General features: G+C 40.0%; 1 protein-coding gene across 2 annotated transcripts in view; it reads left to right on the top strand.

The window, feature by feature from the left end:
* The first annotated feature begins 218 nt into the window (after positions 1-218).
* The window catches only part of QSOX2 (quiescin sulfhydryl oxidase 2), a 40,336-nt gene continuing 23,174 nt past the window's right edge, over positions 219-17,380 (top strand). Inside the window, exons 1-5 of one of the 2 annotated variants that reach the window (XM_090021810.1) lie at positions 219-484; positions 9,858-9,958; positions 11,570-11,618; positions 12,749-12,854; positions 13,405-13,495. In XM_090021810.1, coding sequence (XP_089877936.1) covers positions 250-484; positions 9,858-9,958; positions 11,570-11,618; positions 12,749-12,854; positions 13,405-13,495 — 582 coding nt within the window. In that variant the 5' untranslated portion in view covers positions 219-249. Of the gene's footprint in view, positions 485-9,857; positions 9,959-11,569; positions 11,619-12,745; positions 12,855-13,404; positions 13,496-17,380 lie in introns of both variants that reach the window. The other variant, XM_090021809.1, reaches the window with a different exon arrangement.

Genomic DNA, 17,380 nt, shown 5'->3' with positions numbered 1-17,380 from the left:
GGCGCATCCCAGCTCCCCGCGACGGCACGAGGAGGGACAGGCGCTACTAGGCCCGGCCCGTTGCTACGCGACCCGCTCGCGGTCCAACATGGCTGCAGCCTGTTGCTACGCAACCAGCAGCCCTCCCGCTCGCCGTGCAATATGGCGGCAGCCTGTTGCTACGCAACCAGCAGCCCCTCCCTTTCGCAATCCAACATGGCGGCGGCCTGTTGCTACGCAACCAGCGGCCCCTCCCGCTCGCGGCCCAACATGGCGGCGGCCCGGCTGGCGCTGGCGCTGCTGCTGCTGCTGGTCGTGGCGCTGGCGCGGGCGGCGCGGTTGTACCGGGCGGGCGAGGACCCGCTGGCGGTGCTGGAGGCCGGCACGGTGCGGCGGGCGCTGCTCAACGCCTCGGCCGCCTGGGTGGTGCAGTTCTACAGCTCCTCGTGCGGCCACTGCATCGGCTTCGCGCCCACCTGGCGGGCCCTGGCCGGCGACGTGCGCGGTGAGTCCGGGCCGGGCCCCCCTCATCCCCCCCAGGGAGGAGCAGAAATGTTTCCGAAAGAACCGGGAGATAAAGCGATCGGCACTCGCGGGGGGGGGACACCTTGTATTGCGGGCCGTAAAATCACACTCGCGCACACGCCTGCCAAGTCTCGTGGGTTTTGGCGTCCTTCTTAAAGTCTGCACTTCGGGAACGTCAAAACTGTAGCTCTTTCTTTTATCTGTATATATAAATCTTAATAAATATAAAAGAAAGGGCTACATTTTTCACTTTCTTGAAGCGTAGACTCTAAGAACAACGCCACAAATTGTGCGAGTTGGCAACGCTATGCATCTCTCAGTCTAAACCTATATCTAGACAGATCTCTCTCTCTCTAGATTTAGACAGAGCTCTCTCAATCTAGACAGAGAAAGAGAGAAATAAATGTTTTTTGCCAAAAAGAAAAAGATCATTTTAGATTGTAAACTCTTCGAGATCAGGACTATGGCTTCTCTTTATTGGCAAGGTGACTAACCTGTTTTTAGGGCTCCACAGATGGGCGGTGTTCAAGCTGCCGGGCATACCCTGGACTTGAGTCTTACAAATATAATAAAGATCTGAACTCTGTTGCAGCTCTGGTTTTTACACCGCTTCGTCCTTTTCTCCTCTCATTTCTCCACAGAGCTCTGCAAGCCAGATTTTTAGACCTAGAAAAGTAACGCCGTTCAAATGAAGGGAAGGACAAATTGCCACTGCATTTTTGGCAAGACTTAACACAGAGAAGAGAAATCTGTGAATTCAGGTGCAATCTGTCGCAAAGAAAATTATTCAGTTTAAGGCGCTGATAATTTTTACGCCCTTTAAAAAAAGGCCTGCAGTGTAACCACCTGCAAATTAGTGAGGTTTGGCACATGTTATCATTGTGCAGTATGCAGTTTCACCTGCTCACTTGTTTTGTAGGTGCTGAAATGCTTCCCTGTAATTATAGATCTCCTGCAAGGAAACAAATTGGTCCTTTTCTTTAGGCGTTGGTTACCTTAAATATCTGCAGGTTGTGGTGCTGAGAAGAACTGAGATTAAACTGGCCCAATGCTTCTGAGTAGCGTAATGGTGTTTTGTGTTTTTTATAAATTCCTTTAATGATAGATAAACTGATGCCTTTATAGTTGGATGGTTTTAGTTTGCTTTTTTGAGATGCCAGCACTTAACCCTCTCCGATTGTCTGTCCCATTCATGTGCATAAGTATTGAATGCCAGATACAGATCCAATTTTATTATGCATGCATATTTTCTCATGTGCACAAATGGAGGCCAGGTCAACAGGCAAGATGAAATTGCCTCCCGGCGTGGTTGTTGCAGAGAGCATTCTCCCAGCAGGTATATGTGATCTCACACAAACCAAAGACCTGTGTTCCCTAATCTCTAATCCTTCTGAGCATGTAGCTGGATTTATTTATGTGCTGTTTATCATAGTTCAGGAATGTATGTGGTAGTCAGGTTGGTCTGACACAAAAAGAAATGCAAAAATCTAGAACTCTTGGAAAAGTTTATCATGGTTAACACTTAATCTTTGACTTGTACATGATCAGCTTCTATCCCCTGTTCTGGTGCATCTTTGTCCAAAATTGTGTTAAAAATCTGGTTTTCCTTTTTATTACTCTGAAAAAAAGTAAGAACAAGGAAGTGCCAAATACGAGGCTAAGGCACGTGATACAGGAGTGTGGATGGAGCAAAACTTTTGTCAAATCAAATACGATGGCAGGAACTTAGTGCAGTTGACAGTTGTAATGTGTGCTCCTCAAACAAGCCAACTTTGTCATCCTGTCAATATGGAAAGCACATCACCATGACAATAGGAGTTTAATTTGAAAAAAACCCAACCCCAAGAATTAACTTTATGATCATGTAACTGAGTTTTATCATGTTTTATTAAAAAGGTGTTTGGCTTGCTTCTAAGTGCTGTATAAAAATAGCAAAAGTGGATTGTTTATAGATTAGCATAACAGCAGGTTGCCTGTATATGAAATAACTTTCCTTGTTTATAGCAACTTTTTAGAGTGCATGTTTGTCCGGTGGAGCGCTTATTTCCAGTGTGACCGCCTGAGTCGGAAACAACACGATTGAGTTTGTCCTTGACCTGAGTGTTTACTTCCTATGACATCCATTGAAAAACACATTTGAGAACATATTCTGTGGGCAAACCCTAATCCAAAATGGGAGGACACTGGTTAATCTGCAGCGTTGGGGTGGGCAGGTTTGACGTTTTTCTTATTTATTATTTGACAATTTTCACTGTAATACTATGATATAGCAGTTAGTAGTGCTGTCATTTCCCTCTCTTTGATCTCACAGTTAATTCAGACATGTGTTTTCTACAACCAAACAAAAATAAGTGCTGGATGCCAGAAAAAGTGTCTGATAAAATGGGAAAATAGGCAGACAGCATGTGACTGCATACTGTGTCACTGTCACGTGACGGTGCTCACAGTGATTTTTTTTGCCATAGTTGTGGGTGTTTGAATCATATGCCAGAAAGGTTTTGCTACCCCTGTTTGTAGGCATAGTGGTGGAGGAGCTGCTATAAAATCAGTTAAGGTTTGCTTATTATTTTAACCATTTTGGTTTGTTGAAAACTGAGTGATGTCAGTGGCATAAATTACAGTACTTTGAATCCCGTAGGATAGTAGATGACAAAACAAATGCAGTTCTTTCCTAAAAACAAACTGCTGGCTGACAGGTCATACTTGCGAGATGGAATGAGAGAAGCATGTTTGGAAGACTGATTTTAGGTAAGAGACATTACTTCTGGAGTTAGAACTTCCAGTAATTAGTGCATGTTGGGATGTATAAGGAAAAGTACTTTTGTTCTCTCTTAAATTGGATTTTAATGGGGCCTCTCATTCAGAACCTCTCTGTGCTTCACTCAGAATAGTATTTCTCCTGTGTCAGGTGGGGCGGTTCAAGTTATTACTTTTGGAAAAGGCTTCTCATTGTAAACTCAGTAGAATTCGTAACTCTTTTTAAGAACAGCCAGAGAGAGAGAGAGTACAACTCAGCATATCATAGAATTGGACTTTGCCGACAGTTAACGTTACTGTGACTAACTAAAAAACAAGAAGGTATTTGTGTTCTTAAATCTCATAGGAATGATTGAAAAGTCCTGCCTCGGGGTTATTTTTTCTTTTTGACGGGCATTATTAGATTCACAGTTTGTCAGTTCAGAACTGGCACTGCCAACGGTGCAGCTGATTTGTGTGGCATCCCGAAACGTTTCTGTCTTGGAATCTGGAAGGGTTTGAACTTAATAGGAGACTGACGTGAACTGTTATACTGATAAGTTTATAGAAAATGGGACGATTTCACTCCAAGGGAACTCTCAATATTTACGTTTCATGATTGTTTTATGTAAACGCTAGGCTGTTTTTCAGATCTCGAGACCGAGGTCTGATCTAAATAAGAAAATTATATCAATTGATCTAAATGGATTTAGGAAAGTATTCAGTTAAATCGATGCAATGCTTGTTTGTGGATACAGGGCTTGCATTAATGTAGCTGCCTTTTATTCCTTTGCGTGCACTTAAAGCCTTAATTTCCTATAGCAGTGGTTGCAAGCTGAGAATAAACTTCTGAAAGCAAGACTATATTTGCTTTCAGCAATACCTTGTATTCAGCTGGAGCTTAATAATTTACATATCGAGTTTAACTTGCACTTTCAGTTCAGTATTCATTTCCTTTAAAATAAAGTATAGGCTTAGAATCAGTCTCAGTGTATTTACAAATTCTAATATATGGTTTAATAACCCATAGTTATTAAAGCTACTCTTACTGGGTATATTTAGTGATATAGTTTAAAGGCAATTGAAACTTGTCTGTAAAGGTTGCCCTGGGGTTGAAATCCCACAAGCGGGTTCTTGAAGCAGAGGTAACATGAGATGTGGGGGGAGACAAAAAAAAAAAAAAAAAAGGAAGCCCTACCTCTCTAACCAGTCCTTCCTAAGTAGACACTTAAGTCTCCCTCACTGAAATTATTCATTAAACAAAGATGTCTTCAAAAACCTTATCATTAGCTATGAAATATCTTGCTTGTTAGTAGTGAACATCCAATTGGAAGGTATTTTTGAGAGAAGCTCTACAAAAGTCTCATTATCTGTTGCTATAAATTTAGAATGAGAAATACGATGAAGACAGCATGTGCATACATGGAAGAACACAAAAGAAAAGGGGTGTAATAAGACTTTGCCTCTTCACTGATATATTGAGGCTGGGAAGTTGAATACTTTAGAATAGTGAAGACCGGCAAATTAACCTACCTGTGGATTTTAAAGTTAGTAGATCAATTCAAAATATTGAAACAGAGGAAGATGATCAGTTTGGCTGGAAAATGGTTCAGCATAAGTAATAGTAATTGGCTGTCTTGATTTAATTAAAATTGTATTGGTTTTCCTCTTGCATAAGTTTTGTGTTGTACTGACAGCTTCAAATATAATTTGTTCATTGACTGTTTTACCCAAACATTTAACCATCTGTTCCTCTAACCTGTATTTTTGGGACAATTTCCAGTACCTATATATGCGTAGCAAAATATCGCTTCTGCTTTGAAAGTACTGGATGAAAGTTGACCTGTGAAATATTGGTACATGAATGTGTTTGACTGTTTAATAATGCAGTAGTAGAAAATCTTGGTACTTGTTCTCATCCCACTGTTACTGAGCTCTATTTAGGCTTTAAAATGACAGAAGTATTACTGAAAAAAAATCTAATATTCTGTCATTTTACCATCTTATGTTCTGTCATGTCTTAAAATGCCTTGGGTTGATGCCACTGTACATATAAACAGTCTAGGCAATGCGTTATAGTGGTGAACAGAAGCAGGGCTTTCACATCCCTTAGAAAACTAAAGGCTGCTTTTTAAAGAGGAGTGCTAAGCAACACGCATCCCAGCTGGTGCTCTTTAACCCAAGTGTTTAGCTAGAGATGGGCTGCCATTGTTGCAAAGTAGGCTATTTGCATTAGGTTTATAGTGCTTCTGTTCTTTGTGTGGCGGGGGATGAAGACAGGTGGAAAAGGGAGGAGGAGTAGTGAAAGTTGAATGAGACAGATACCCTGAAGCCAAACTTTTTTTTATTTTGCATTGATAAAATGGACTGTTGTGTCTTTTGTGTTTGTGTGAATACGTGTCCATCTGCTCAAGGATGCTTATAGTTACCGCTGGCGCCTGTTCAGCTGTTGGCATCTTCAGCACAACTGAAATCCTCAATCAGCTGCTCCATCCTTCCTTCAGAGAGAGACAAAGGTGGAGCTACTGTTCAAAAGAAGTCCAGCATAGAAATGTCAGTTGAGTTTTGAACTTGATGAAATGTTCATGTTCTCTGACGCAGAGCACGGAGGCAAGTTTAGTATTAACTTGTTTTAACTGGGGCTGGACCTGATGATCTTACAAGGTCCCTTCCAGCCCTAATGTCTCTGAAATTTAAAGGAGTTTGTTGATTTGCAAGAACTGATAAAAGAAACCATCTTCCAAAGAGATTTCACTAATCCCGGTACGTCTTCAACTTCTGCCAAAGCTCATTAGTGCTTTAAAGTGACTCCCTGAGAGTGCCCTGGAAGTAGTTCCTCCTTACCTGAGCTGCAGTCAGGAGAAACTGGGGGGAGGAGGGAAAGAGGAAAGGCCTCTTATATTCTTACATATCCAAGTGCAAATTAAGGCCCTTTCTACATCCCCCCCACTACCAGCCACAGTAGTGTTTTTAGACATAGTGGTCAAGTATCAGAAAGGGTTTCCTCAGGGCCATATTTGAAAGCTACTTGCTAGCATGATTATAGAAGCACAGTTCCTCTGTAAAAGGTAGGCAGAATTTTTTTGGAGGAGGTTAGCAGTAGTGCTAACAGACACTGCCATACACAGTTCTGCATTCAATTCCTACAGCAGTTTCTGAAAACTGAAGTGACCAGGCCATGTCTGTTGTGCTCACCAGGCTTTGCACAACTGCATGTGCCTGAAACTGCTTTCGATGTTATCACAAGCACATTTGTGGGCTGAGAAACTTCGTGTTGAAAACCTATTAATGTATTTTCACTTAAGTGTACTCTTACCATCTGTTATGCCGATTGCACAAAGCTATTAACTGTGCTAGGTTAGGTGTATGCAGTATGAGAATTGAGAAAGATGTGGTCTTTGATTTCACTTTAGAGTGTATCTTTTCTGTTGAGATTTAAAATTACCTACTGAAGCTAATTGAATTACACTGATTGCAAAACATATGAATGGTCACTACGGTTTGCTTACTGCTCATAAGGCAGACACTTCAAACTTTCCTCTTCTTTTGACCTTCACATCGCGTTATGCTTTGTCACGAAAATAAAAACAGTCTTGATTTATTTGTAGACAGAAAAGATCTGTCTTCAAAATCATAAGACAAGTGCTGTATTCTAATAGAAACAGCTCTTGAAATCATATCCTAATAGAACAGCTCCGCAAGCATGTTGTCACACTGAAAATATTGAACCTCAGATGTGGAAAATATCAGCTGTTCTAAGTCAGCGTAAGTTTTTCATTTTAAAGGAAGGGAGCAGAGAAGGTGTGGATAATGGGTCTGTATGTTGGAAGTCAGGAGTGAAGGAGGCCGAGAGCTTGACCTTTATATCGGCGCTTGCCAAACCGTGATCTGCAGGGCCATGGAAAACGTACCATGGATTTCACTGCCCCTTCCCTTTCCAACTCCAAGTGCGATGCCAGAGCTGCAGGACAGTCTGTAAGCGTGTTGTGGAGTTGACAGTGGGCTCTATCCAGCAGTTGGCATCTCAGGACAAAATATCTTCCCTCTGTTTTATCTCAGTTGTACACTGATTTTTCCCAAAGAGAAAAGACTAGGTGTTCTTGATAGAAATACTAGAAGCATGTTGACATGTACTTGATTCCACATTATCCAAGCTGTACTGTACCTTTGGTACAGAGTACTGAAAATTAGCCTGGATTTAATCATACAAGGAATCACAGCAACAGCGTCTTTCTAGAAATAAACTGAAGACAGACCAACTGTTTAGACCATTTTCTAACCTTATGACTTTTACACACTAAATGGAAAATGCTATTTTAAGAGTCTTTCTGTCATCATGAGGACAGCAAACATTGACTTTTCAGGATTGTGTGAGAACCTCAGGAACAATCCAGCTTGAGGCCTGCAAAACAATATTTACTTTTATTTTACCAACAGACATCCATGATCTTCCAAGTAAAAATGGAATGGAGTTAATTGTAATCAAGTCCTGCTGGGAAATGCCTTGAAATGTGATAGAGCTCTGAGTAGTCCTCTACCAATGACACTTTTTATTATCTGTGTAAAGAAGTTTTGTGTTAAAAAAAAATACGAAATGCACAATTATTTTGGTCATACTTCAGCCATGTTGATGCATCTTAACATTCCCTGATTTTTTTTGCCTCAATTTTATTTTCATTCGTTATGAATTCGTAGAGAGCATGAATGTATCTTTTCTGGTCTAAGTAATTATAAATACCCATTGCACAAACTTCAACAGTAGTATAGCATTTAGATTCCAGAAGTCTCCTTTTATTTAACATTCATTTTCATTGCCTCTTTTTGTTTTGTTGTCACAGAATACGACTATTAGGGCTGAATGACTTAGTACAGGTAACATCTTTCTTTTCCAAAATTTTTATCCAGAGCTTTATTCCAGTATTTTTTAAAGAAGTTCTTAGTGGGGGCAGATGACAGAACAAGGAGCAGTAGCTTCAAGTTGCAGGAAGGGAAGTTGAGGTTGGATATTAGGAAAAGCTTTCTCCCTAGGAGGGTAGTAAAGCACTGAGACAGGTCACCCAGAGAGGTGGTGGGGTCTCCACCCTTGGAGCTTTTTAAGACCCAGGTAGACAAAGCCTTGGCTGAGATGATGTATTTGGGGCTGGTCCTGTTTTGAGCAGGGGGTTGGACTAGTCGGGACCTCCTGAGGTCCCTTTAACGCTCATTGTCTACGATCCTATGAAGTTTAACTTGGCCTCCCTCTGTTTCTGTCCACATGCTCTTCTCAGTCTTAGGAGGACATATATCAAATACTGAAAAACAAGCAGTTCCTATGAGATTCCCAATTTAATTTGGCAGCTTGGGGAATTTAGGCCAGAAAGGCATCTAAGCTGTTGAATGCTTCTCCGAATTCCAGGTTTCCTATTGATGGCCTCCCGCATAAAGTGCTCAAGTTTATTTAAGGACTGTTAAAAAGGATTAAATGGATGGTACAGCAAAGTGATGTGAGCTAACATTAGATGAGAGATTTTTAGCGGTGAGGGCTTGCTTTTGAACTTTCCTCCTAGACTAGAGGACGTCTGTAGTCATGGCTGTTTCTTGAGCATCTCTGTTCAAGTTGTGGATGAGCGTTTAACTTTCTCTTCTTAGCAAATTTTCTGCACAGACCAGGAAGGAAAGTTGCTGAAAAGCGTAGCAGAATTAGTTGGATGAGTTTTGGGTGGTTTTCTTTTCTTTTAACTACTGAATATTTTCTATATAGTGTTCACATGCCTCAGTATATTTAAATATGTATTGGCAGCCTGTCATTCAGCACAATTTTAAATTATTGGTTAGAAGCAAAAAGAAAACGTGTTAAATACATCCAGGTTTTCATTAGAATCGTTGGTTTAAAATATTCTACACAATTTATCACTTTAAACAATTTGATGGGGTTTTTTGATAAAATGCTTCATAAAACTTTAAGCTACACCCCAATTAATCTCCATAATACTGTATTTGCTCAGATATCTTACAGATGCATCCAACATGTGTCTGGACAGCAATTACACTTAGGACTGCTTTCATTAATCAAAATACAAGCTTTGTGGGTTTAATTAGGGATTGTGCATTTTGTAAGTTGGAAAAAATTGCAAGTTCAGCAAAAGGCAGGTCCATGTTACCATCAACTATGATGGAAGATGTATCATCCTATATAATCCTGTCATCGGAAGGCATGGGGATGTGTAAACACTATGTTCATCTTATAAAACTGACCTGCAAAATAAGTGTAACTTAACTAACTTACTTGACTGGAATACTTGTTAAAGTAATGTAGTCCTTTATTTCATCCACCTGAACTGAATACATGCCTTTAACTTTGATAAGGCATGTGTATCACATTGAGGTTTCTTTTTCTTCAGATTTAATAGAAATATTTCTCTCCAGTGTACTGAATTAAGTGTTCAACCGTCTTCAAGTTTAGTAGAGCCAAATCCTGTTGAGGGTTCAAATGCAGGACCCATGAGACAAACAGGGCGTGATACTACATTGCTAAGTCTGGGAGTTTTGCTATTGGATTTGAAGGCTTAGAAGCAGTCCCTAAGATTAGATTCCTGATAACTTATGCGCCAGTATGAAAAGCTGCTCTTTATTTTCAGACTGGGAGCCTGCCATTAGAATTGGTGTGCTGGATTGTGGGGAAGAAGACAATTATGAGACTTGTAAAGAATATGGTATTTACTACTATCCAACCTTTAGGGTAAGTGGCACAATAAACCCGATTACAACTGATGCTCATTCCCATGTATGAAAAATACTTGTTCAAAGCCTAAATGTTTTGTGTTGTTCTGTGTACTCTGATCTAGGGTAGCAAAACCTTCTGCTCATGACTAAAACAGCAAATGTATTAATCGGGAATGTTGCACATTGCTGCTTATTTTGTGTTAGACTGTTTTTTTCTTTTGCAGGGAAACCTGAGATGCTGATAAAATGTGCTTTCAGGCTTAGTCAGTAAAATGAAATAGCTGATGCAATCTAGGTTAGTGATTGTCCAAAAACAGTGGATTTGAAAAATTCTGAGAAGAGGCATGGCAACAGGAAGCAGTGTATTATTACCGGCGTTTGTCTCCCATTGCTGCAGCACCTGGATGCAATATATTTGTTAATGTCAGGTTTTTTATATACTATACTATATTCAAATGTTAAACAATATTGGTAGTTGTGTACGTTTTATCTTCATTTGATGTATGAAAATAAATCCAGTTATTTGAAGCTGATAGATCAGGGACAAAGGTGGAATCGAGTAGCTGATTGCACAAGTGTCTGTGTTGAAGCTAGCCTTTTAAATTTTGCATCAGTCCTTTGCTGGCCTCGTATCACTCTTCAGTTGGCAGCTCACCTAAGCTGAATTGAAAATGCTTCATTATGTTTGCCAGGAGAATGGAGAACAGTGTACAAAACAGAAATCCTGTATCTGAAAAAGAAAATTCAACTTCTGTTTTGACAATGTTACTGGAATTTCCTACTGTGCAATTTTCTTTATAATTCATAGGTGAGAGTTAAATGAGTGCATCCAAGCAAGAAAAAGTTTGGTATGAGATTGGGGGAGGAGGGGAAGGAGGGTGTTTCACTTTAGAAACTGTTTGCTTTTCTCAGATGCAGCAAACAGTAGTTTATTTTTAGGCAGAAATCTGGGCAGGCTGGTGTCTTACAGACTAACTCATTCAGAGAAGCATGAGACTTCAGTGGCTACAACTGACTTCATCAGATCCTAGTAATTTGATTTCTGAGGCTCAAACCTGATGCATTCCTTACCAAAATACTGTTTCAGTTTTTAACATGTTTTAATACACAGCAGCTTTTTGCTGCGTTTGTTACTTTGTTACGCTATTACTTTTGTTTTTACCACTAGAGGGAGTTCAGAGTAGGAGCATAGTTTTAGCATGTCTAATCATGAATTTAAATCGGCATCTAAGATCCTGAACCTACCTATGGTCCCAGGGACTTGAGTGGAATTTATGAAAAGTTCATCTTCAAAATGCATCTTCTGCAGAGTCCATGGGGTGTTTTGTTATAAGTTTGTTAAATGACAGAAATGTCAGACTAGTAAGAATTTTGATTTAAGGGTCAATTGATTAGACTCTCTTTTGGTATAATATTGCCACCTATTACACCCATATCATTTGTGGATCAGGCTCTTGAGTTGTAGGTTGTGTTTGCATCAGCTCAGAAACAGTATTTCGTGAATTAAGACTAGAAAGCATGCACTCAGGATAATCAAGTTTTGCCTCTGAACTGAGTTGCCTTGAGATTTACTCTTTTTCCTCTTGAGCAATGAATTGTCTTTAAAGGAATACTTTTCTCCCCACAGTACTTCAAAGCCTTTACGAAGCAGTTCACAACGGGAGAAAATTATAAAGGTAAGAATATGTCTTTCTAACCAGTCTCAGAAGTATTTATCCTATGATGCAGCAGAGTGTTGTACAGTTAACAAGAATTCCTTACCCATCAATGAAATTCATATAGCTCTAGGTATATAAAGCTAATCAGCAGAGCTGATGTTGCTCAGGACATGAGGTTAAACTCTCCTGCTCTCTTAAAGTGCTGTATGTAGTTGCCTTAATTTCCACAGCTCACCACATCAGTCTTTTAAAATAGTATTCTAAAAAATACCAGCATCTTTCAGCAGCATTGTGTCCTTGTTGAAACATTAGTCCAGCCTGGACTTGGATAGAAATTTGCTGTCTTCTGATTTACCAAGGCTAATTGCTCTAACCTCCTGACGTTCACTGGAGATCCTTGTTCAAGTGCTGACCTAGTGCAGCCCAGCTTATCTCTTGGGTTTGACAGGATCACAGCTTGAGGTGCTATAGCTTCATTGTCTTTTCAACTGGATTAACATTTAGAAGGCCAGAGGTCAGAAAAGAGACTACCTGTACCCCTTGCCCCTCTTGTTGCATTTGATTGCAGTTGCACCTGTTGTTTCTTAGGATTTGATGGATGTCTTATTTATTTTCACTTACAAAAAAGTGGAAGGAATCTGGTTTTTAAGCCTGAGCAGTTCTTAAAAGTATTTCTGTATATTGCTGACTGTTATTTACTCAGGCTAATTGCTAAGAGGATTGTGCCAGCATCTTGAATTTTCAATGTGTGCCATAAACCTGGGTGCCCTGGTTTTTGTTACTGAACGTTGTAGAAAAGCTACTCAAACGCTTTCCACTGTCAGTATTGTTTAAATATGAACCCAGGCCCTGAATGAAGCAAAATGGCATTTCACTGAGGCTGGAACTGGTGAGTCAGATCAGCTTCTTTGAGTTAAACATATTATATTTTGTTTGAGCTCTTGGGGAAACCATTTGAGCATACTCACAGGGAACCTATTTGCCTAATAAATGACCTTCTCCAAAGAAGTTGTGAACTAAGCCAGACATGGTCACCTAGCTTTTTAGCATAAGTTACAGACCAAGAGAATGAGAAATTAATGTGTTAAGTTGGATTTTTTTTTTCTTTCTTTAGTCTGAGTAGTCTTTTTTTCATCTATTTTTAGCAGGGTCAGATCGTGAGTTGCAAACAGTTCGTCAGATGATGATTGATTTTCTGCAGAACCACTCCCAAGAATCAAGGCCACCTGCTTGCCCCCCACTTGATCCAGTTCCGTAAGGATTTTGTTTTAATAGAAAACACTACGCATGTATTTTGCTAATCCAAATAAGGCATAGGGAATACATCTAAGGATAAAAAATGTCTGGCTATATCTGCCTAACATGCCTAGAGCAGTGATTCTGAACCAGGGTGCCACGATCTTTTTTCAAGGTTGCTACGCATTGTTAGCACTGTTAGTTATGCAGACATGATTCATGTGATAAAACTACAGATTTCAGCTAGATGAGGTTCTTTGGGTAAATCTGATATCCTTTATTAGATTCCAGATAGGCATTAAAAACATTCTGACCTGCTGCAGTTGTTCCGAGTTCTTTGCAACAGAAGAATTGCTCTGTTATTTTTCTGTAGTCCAAAAAAAAAAAACACGTGACAACTAAGAGCTGGCATTTTCTGAGAGGTGCCTGGAGTCTATCAAGGAGTGTCAGTTCTGGAAAGTCTAAAAAAGGTGGAGAGCCACTGGTCTAGAGGAAAGAGGTTCTATGTTAATGATGATGAGGACATGATGTGTATTTTGTGCTAAATTACTTTTTCTTTTCTCAACAGGTCCAGTGATATCGCTACTCTTTTTGACAAGAATAATCATCATTATACTGCCATTGTGTTTGAAAGCAATAGCTCCTATGTTGGACGAGAGGTAATGTGTGACTTGTGAATTTTATCTAATACTGAAATAGTGCATAATACTCTTAGTGCCTATGGGATTTGGTCAGTGGAATCATTTGCATGAATGGAAGTTGTACGTGTTTACTGGAATAGCCACCTTTAGCCAGCTTGTACACCTTATAATGCGACTAAGCCATGTGATACTACAAGATACAGAATTGTACTTGGTTACAGAGAAGGACATAAAAGTGAAGGAGGAGAAACTACGAAGTCACTATTCTGGCTATGTAGTATCCTTGAATGCCGTAGTGACAATTTAGTTTATCCATCTCAGTGTCAGTTGAATACTCTTGTCTTTGAAGCCGTGTAAACTCTCAGGAAAAATATTTTTTAGATTATGAATGACTTGCTGCTTTGTCATTAGAGAGCATCATTGGTCTTTTTTTATTATTTTAGGTTATCTTTTATGACTACAGTATTTAGTAGTCATCTATAGTCAACCTCTGGGGTTTTCAACAGTTTTGGGTCAGGGTACCCCCGGTGGCCAGACGTGGGGTGGGGGATGCCACGCAGCCAGACACAGAGCGGCACTAGCCACCGCATGCCAGCTTCCCGCCTTCGCTGTGTCTGGCTGGGCGCATCAAGCACAGGATGGTGCATGTCGGCACGCTGTCCCCGTCTGCCCGCACATACCCCCTAGGGCCTTCTCAAGTACCTCTGGTTGACAACCCCTGGTTTACCTGATACATTCTCTACGAGTAATCCTTACCATTTAACATGCCAATGGGAAAAAAGTCACTAAATCCAAAAAAATATAGTAAATAGGACAATATATTTCTTAATTTATACTGAGATATACCAGGGATTTAGGAAACAGTATTGAGGATAATGAACATTGACACTACAACACAATATACAAATATGATCTTTTTTCAGATATAGTCCGTTGAAATAATGTCTGGGGTCAGTCCAGCCTGCTGCCCTTCTGTAAACTGGTTCTTGGAATTGGATCCAATCACACACAGTATTGTGTGTGTGTGTGTGTGTGTGTGTGTGTGATTTGATACCCATCTGTGAAAAAAATAAATAAGATCCCTTCCTGTGCTGCCTTGTGAATTAGATGTATTCAGAGGAGGGCTAAGTCAATCACAGTCTACTGCAGCAGAAAAGAAGCCACAATTAATGGACTAAACAAGGGTTTTAGAGTGTAGTTCTAGGAACAAGAGTTTTTGCAGACAAAGTTGAAAGGACTTTGAGGTTTCAAATGGCTTTGGTGTGAGGGAGATAATGCGAGTGCTAAATATGCCATACAGGATTGAGTTCATGTGAAGAAGTGCTGGTCTAAGGGTATGGACATAGAACCAACTTACCCCATGGTAAGTGGAGCTAAACTAGTGACCTTCATATAAGAGCATGCCCATGGGCAGTTTTTGGGTAGTAAAGCCTTATTCCGTTTTACACCATAGTAAGTCGTGTATGTCTATACCATACATTGCATCTGGATTTCACTTATACATGCTGTTGTACTTGTCTTAATGCCATCACTGTAATGCATACTTCATAGGAAATATCTCCTCTTGTTTTATTGGAGTTATTGAGGATGTAGAGAATTAATTTTGATATACAGTATTTAATTTGGCATCATATCATGCTGTAATGTGCTGTTGTTCACCTAAACCACGTATTTTTTTTACTATTGAGCTGGTCCAGTGTTACAGCTGGAGTGTGCTAGTTGCCAACAGTGAAAACCAGGTTTGGGAGCAGACTGCTTCCCAGGCAGAAGTTCCCTGGAGCCTGTGGTGTTCAAATTAGCATGGTAGCTTGAGAGAGAGGGTGGGAAGAAGGGAAGGGAGGCTTAAAACCTATGTTTTCATGGCTCTGGCTGAACCAGAGGAAAAATGTTTGACATATGGGGAGTATACAAGACATAGAGAATATCATAGTAAAAGGTACTAAGTTAAGTGTGGGAGAAAGAAAGTGTAAAAGATATACAAAGGAATTGAGGATACAAGTGAACCAGTGAAGAGCTTTAGGAGGATGGAAGAGGAAGATAACTTTAAGCAGTAGCATCTTAAAGGGTTGTAGTATGGAGAAAAGTGAGAGAGATTATGGACCAGATTTTGACCACTAGGCCATTACATTTGCAGGCCCAGGTTTGGCAGTTATTACGTGTAAAGTTGAAGTCACTGTAGATGTGCAAGTTCTTTCCACATTTACGGACTTCAACATCTAAGTGCTTTGAACTGTAGTGTCAAAAAATGTCTTCAGTTATATATGCTCAGCAAAATGATTCAGTGCTTGAAAACTTGCATATCTGTATCTAGGGCTGGATCCGGGGGGATGACGGGGGGGTGGTATAGTGGTGTAGGTACACCCCCCGCCCTTGGATTCCAACTACCTGGCCATGGCAGCAGCATCTCTATCTAGGTGGGAGTGAGGGAAGCCAATTGACTTCATGGCTCATAATCTACCTGGTTCCTTTTAAGCTCTTCTTTGTTCCTCAGGTATTAATGACCCTCTCTCTTTTTTTAATATTTTTGATGTTCCTCTAATTACGTTATCTTTTCTTCTGCTATTCTTCTGCCTGCTAGTGTCTCCTGATACCAGAGCTCTTATTTCACAGCCTTCTAGACTGTTTTAACTCTAACTAGAAGTATTAATTCAAGTAAACATTAACTCAGGAATGGAAATATCTGTCAAGATGCTCAAGAAGACTAGATTACCTTTGTGAATCTGAAAGAGAAATGCACATTTAATTCTAATGACAACAAGACTAATGTAACAATATCTTTTGATTATTTTGCCTAGTTTGTTGCATTTGTATACATAATAGACAATATAGCAAATTAATATATATTCCACTGAAGTTATATTTGCTTTTTCTTTTATCTTAAGCTGAATAGCATAGCCCTGGGCTCCTAGTTAACATATCAGTTAAACTTCTAGTTTCTTTTTAAGTGGCAAAAAAATATATATTGTGTTACATGTGATAATGCACCACACTATCTGCAACCCTGCCCCTTTTCAAAATCCTAGATATACCGAAGAGTGTGTCACTTTGTTCTCAGTGGTAACAGATGACTAAATAAGGAACAATGGTCTCAAGTTGCAGCAAGGGAGGTTTAAGCTGAATATTAGGAAAAATTGTCTTGCTAGGAAGGTGCTGAAGCACTGGAACAGGTTATCTAAAGAGGTGGTGGAGTCTCTACCACATTATCTGGGATGATGTAGTTGGGGCTGGTCCTGCTTTGAGCAGGGGTTTGGACTACATATGACCTCCTGAGGTCCCTTCCCACCCTCATTGTCTATGATTCTGTGATTCACTACACACTCATTGGGATTTGCGAAGAAATATCCTGTGGGCTGTTTGGAGGCTTCCTGAGGCTATTTCATCAGTCTTTCTAATGAAGTCTTAAGGTACACGAGACCTAAAAGGGAAAAATACCAAGGTGAAGCAAGGAAAAAACAAACGGATCAGAAGATGAGAGAAAATAATTCTGAGAGTAAAATAAAATTCTTCTTTAACAAGGGTTATTGGTGTCCAGGGAATACTAAGGAATATATATATTTGGTGAGTATTAAGGTGGTTCCGTCTACAGTGTAATTTAGAAGGATATGGCGGTTTATGCATGTTTGCCTTTCCTACAAGGATTAGATCAGTGATTCTCAATCGGGGTGCTTAGAGATCATTTCAAAGGTACTGCAGGGTGCCACACGATGTTAGCACCCATAATCTCTCTCACTTTTCTCCAAGGCAAACTTTTCACAAGGTAAACCCAGAGATTTCAAAGGCAATCTGTAGTGTCCAAAACATTCGGATCTGCTGTGGTCTTTGAGTTCTTTGCAACAGAAGAATCGCTCTATTATTTTTCTGTTGTCAAAAACGAGTGAAAGCTAGGAACCTAGCCTTTTCTGG

Source organism: Crocodylus siamensis, chromosome 11 (genome assembly GCF_052110815.1).
Source record: "Crocodylus siamensis isolate JL-2025a chromosome 11, ASM5211081v1, whole genome shotgun sequence".
In the NCBI taxonomy this organism is placed as follows: Eukaryota; Metazoa; Chordata; order Crocodylia; family Crocodylidae; genus Crocodylus; species Crocodylus siamensis.
This window is presented reverse-complemented; position numbering and strand designations above follow the sequence as displayed.